The 3,871-nt window shown below is 50.5% G+C and overlaps 1 protein-coding gene across 1 annotated transcript; it reads left to right on the plus strand.

Annotated features, from left to right (window-relative positions):
- The first annotated feature begins 444 nt into the window (after positions 1-444).
- Positions 445-3,502, plus strand: LOC119431525 (low-density lipoprotein receptor-related protein 4). Its single transcript, XM_049657829.1, has 2 exons — positions 445-1,387; positions 1,509-3,502. Exons 1-2 carry the CDS (start codon positions 927-929, stop codon positions 2,299-2,301), a joined length of 1,254 nt encoding a protein of 417 aa, XP_049513786.1. The 5' UTR covers positions 445-926; the 3' UTR covers positions 2,302-3,502.
- Positions 3,503-3,871: the final 369 nt, after the last annotated feature.

Here is a 3,871-nt window from a genome sequence, read left to right on the forward strand (position 1 = left end):
ATTCACACCAACTAGCTCAACTTTCTGTCGTTATAAGCTTCATTTCTAGTACTCTGAGCAGCTATCCGTGTTCTCCTACCTATCTGTACAATCCTGATCGGCGTTTGCGTTGTCGGGTTCTCTTTTTTTTTTTTTTGTCCCTGTCTGCGCGCCTTACCTTCTTTCACGAGGAAACCTGTCCGCCACCACGTAGCGCAATCGATATTTACTTTTCTCGACCGATGCGTTGCAAGTAAGGCACACAACTGCTGAGTGGGCAACGTGCTGTCATATGCGCACTAGCGTGCACTTTTGAGGCTTATATTTGTTGATCTCAGGGCGACATATTGGAGAAGGGGGGGCAGGGCGGATGCTCTGTCGCCTGAGTCAGCTTGAAACCTGAGCTTCAATCTAAACATGGTACACGTACACGCCTAGGAGAGATGCGAGACCTTACATGCGCAAGCGGCAGTGCTTGCAGAATCCCTGTATGGCACAACGCGATTATTCGCTCTGGCGGATTGAGTGTCATTGTTTTGCTTGCATTTTTTTTTCTCTCTTTCCAACCACAAGCATCGCTCACCTTTCGGGAAAGGGACGTTGTTTTGCACAGTCTGCGCGCCACTGGATAGGGCAGAGTTACGCGCTGCCTGACTTACATTGCCTGGACGCTCTATGCTAAGCGAGCTTCACAATTCAAGCTGCACAGGAGCCTGCTGGCGAGTCTCTAAAGTTTAAGAGCGCTGTGTGGGCCGCAGACATTCGAAGGACGAAACGTTGCAACTCAAGAGTTTTCCGCTTCAATTTCAGCTCAGTGAAATTGCTTTACTTGGTAACATTGGCATAAGGGCAAATTGCCGCAGACATGAACATCCTCAAGTTGTCCGCGTACCCAACATACCTTCTGTCTCTGCTGACTTGCACCGTCGTTTTAGGAGCCGCCGTTGATGTCATCATCGTGGAAGACACTGCAAGTCCTTGTTCGGCGAACGAGTTCAAATGCGCTGGAAGCGACGTCTGCATCGCAGTCGCGAGGCTTTGCGACGGCTTTGCAGGACTGCGACGATGGCTCCGACGAAGAGAACTGCGCAGTGGCCCGAAAGTGCTCGGCCACGGAGTTTCAGTGCACAAATCGGCAGTGCATCTCCAGCTGGCGACGGTGCGACGGACAGTACGACTGCGACGACCACTCGGACGAAACGGCTCCCTTCTGTGGAGCCGAGACGTGTCACCCGGACCACTTTCAGTGCGAGAACCGTACCGGTGCGTGCATTCCCTCGGAATGGCGGTGCGACAAGACCCAGGACTGCGCCGATGGCTCGGACGAAGAGGACTGCGACCCCTTCCCGTGCCCCGAAGAAACCATGTTCCTGTGCGACAACGGCCGATGTCTCTCGAAGGAGTGGAGGTGCGATGGCGATGACGATTGCGCCGATGGCTCGGACGAAGAGTACTGCGACCTCTTCCCGCTCGCCGAACTATTTATGTTCCCTGTGCGACAACGGCCGATATCTCCCGAAGGAGTTCAGGTGCGATGGCGATAACGATTGCGGCGATGGCTCCGACGAGACCAATTGCACACGTAGGGACTGCTCTTCGAAGGAATTTGAATGCGCCAACGGCCAGTGCATCAGGAGGGCGTGGCTTTGCGACGGCTATCGGGACTGTCTGGACGGGTCGGACGAAGACGCGTCCACCACGTGCAACACCACCGCGTGTCGCGGCGACGAGTTCCCCTGCGGTCCTGCTGGCGGTGGATGCGTCCCCGGGAAGTTCCGATGCGACGGCTACGGAGACTGCACAGACGGCTCAGACGAGAAGGACTGTCCGGTAAGTGGCGCCACGAGCGAATTTGCCTGCAACGACGGCCAGCGCGTGCCACTTTGGTCGTGTTGCGACGGCTACGCCAACTGCGACGATGGCTCCGACGAAACTGCCGACGTCTGTCACGCTCTGGGGTGGTGCGCTGGCAACGAGTTGACGTGCGATTCGCCCGAGCGTTCCTGCGTTCCCGCCGCGTTTGCGTGCGACGGTTACGAGGACTGCGTCGGAGGATCCGACGAGAGGAACTGCGCAGGCTCGGCGTGCTCGTCCGAAGAGTTCGCGTGCAAGAACGGCCAGTGCGTGCCGAAAGGATCGCTGTGTGACGGTCACCTTGACTGCGAGGACGGCTCCGACGAGCACCGGACCATCTGCGCCCTGAATGCGTGCCGTCCGGACGAATTCGCGTGCAAGAATCCCCGCGGAAGCTGCGTTTCCAGTGCGCTCCGGTGTAACGGTAGCGTCGACTGTGAAGACGGCTCCGATGAAATGGGGTGCTGAGGGAGAACTTTGTACTACCTGTGACACTTCGTACGCTGTGCAGAGCATATGTTACCGGTATTACGTGAACATGTCATTCCAGACGACACGAAAACTCCGCATGTGTCACTACGTTAGCCAGCTGTATATCTCTATGCGTATCTCATATGAAAGCAAGCGGAACCAAAACATGCAATCGTGCATATCAATGATAATGTTTTGTAGACCATGGTCGTCAACTCCTTTCTGCTATTGAAATATGTTGTTCACTGATACGCGCTGCGACACGTGATTAGAATACCCAAGATGCATGCTGGTATAAAATGTTTGATACTAAGTTTAACAGTTCGTCAGATGATTCTTGAATTTCGTTCACACAAGATGTATGAAAGAGAGTACTTAAAGATCTCTTGCGCTATCAAGAATTGCAGAAGCTGGAAAGGTTCTTGTGTCCCACGGGAATTATTGCAGGAGTCTCTGCGGAACAAAGAAATCGCCAGAAGCCCTTGCTCCTAAGGACATGTCCTAAATTCGTAACACTTCTTTCGAGCAGTCGCATACCAAGTCAACAAATGAGCAGCCGCCTGTTATCTGTCGTCCTTTTGTGGAAGTATTGTTTAAGGCTTTAGAATAATGCAAATCTTTATATAACGCAAGAAACTTCGTAACTTTACCTAATGATTACGATTGAACACGTGGTGCGGAACATTACTCGATGAAAACTAAAGATCGCTACTCTTCAGTGCTTGCGAATAACTATGGGTTGCTTAGATTACAGCGTGTTCTGGGGCTACATTTTTCTGTGAGTATAATAAGTTACTCTTCATCTATGGTATCCTCAGAGCCAATGACATCACACAGGGGAGTGCGAAAAAAAAGTTGAAGATAAAATATGCACAAGAAAGAGCATCAAGGATCTCAACAAAGTACTACTATTATAAAACATTTGCGAATCAGATCAAGGTTCATAATTCATGGTTTACGGAGTTTCAGTGCATCAATCGGCAATGCATCTCAAGCTGGCGACGGTGCGACGGCCACTACGAATGCGACGACCACTCGAAAAAGTGAGAAACTTCAAATGACGCCCATGAACGCATGAAAAACATAAAAACCCTCAAAATAAAACATCGCGTAAGGTTTCTTGTAAACATTGCATAAATAACAAATTCGATCCAAAATTATTGTTTTTACTTACAAAGCTACACACCGCAAGCGGCGGACGCCGTAATTCAGGCCCTTATTGAGAATATGTCAATAATTTACAATCTTATACTAACTATATGATTTTGTGGGCACTCTATAATTGCAGGATCAAAGTCGGTCACCATACTGAAAGTATATGTTTTTGCTAGAGACTTAATTCCTGACACGCGAAATGATGAAAACATGTTATTCACCTGAAAATACCCCAAAGCTACAAAGAAAATCCATAGGGTTGACCGGAAACGTTGTCCTAGTCCGAGAATTGAACCAGCGACCAACGTCTTTCCGGGGCGGTCGCTCTAGCACATGCACCTTCCAGGTGAGATACTTTTTTTATCAGACTTTCTCAACCTTGGGGATTTCCGCAGAGCCAATTTGCCGTGAC

The sequence above is a fragment of the Dermacentor silvarum genome, chromosome 10, assembly GCF_013339745.2.
Source record: "Dermacentor silvarum isolate Dsil-2018 chromosome 10, BIME_Dsil_1.4, whole genome shotgun sequence".
Taxonomy (NCBI): domain Eukaryota; kingdom Metazoa; phylum Arthropoda; class Arachnida; order Ixodida; family Ixodidae; genus Dermacentor; species Dermacentor silvarum.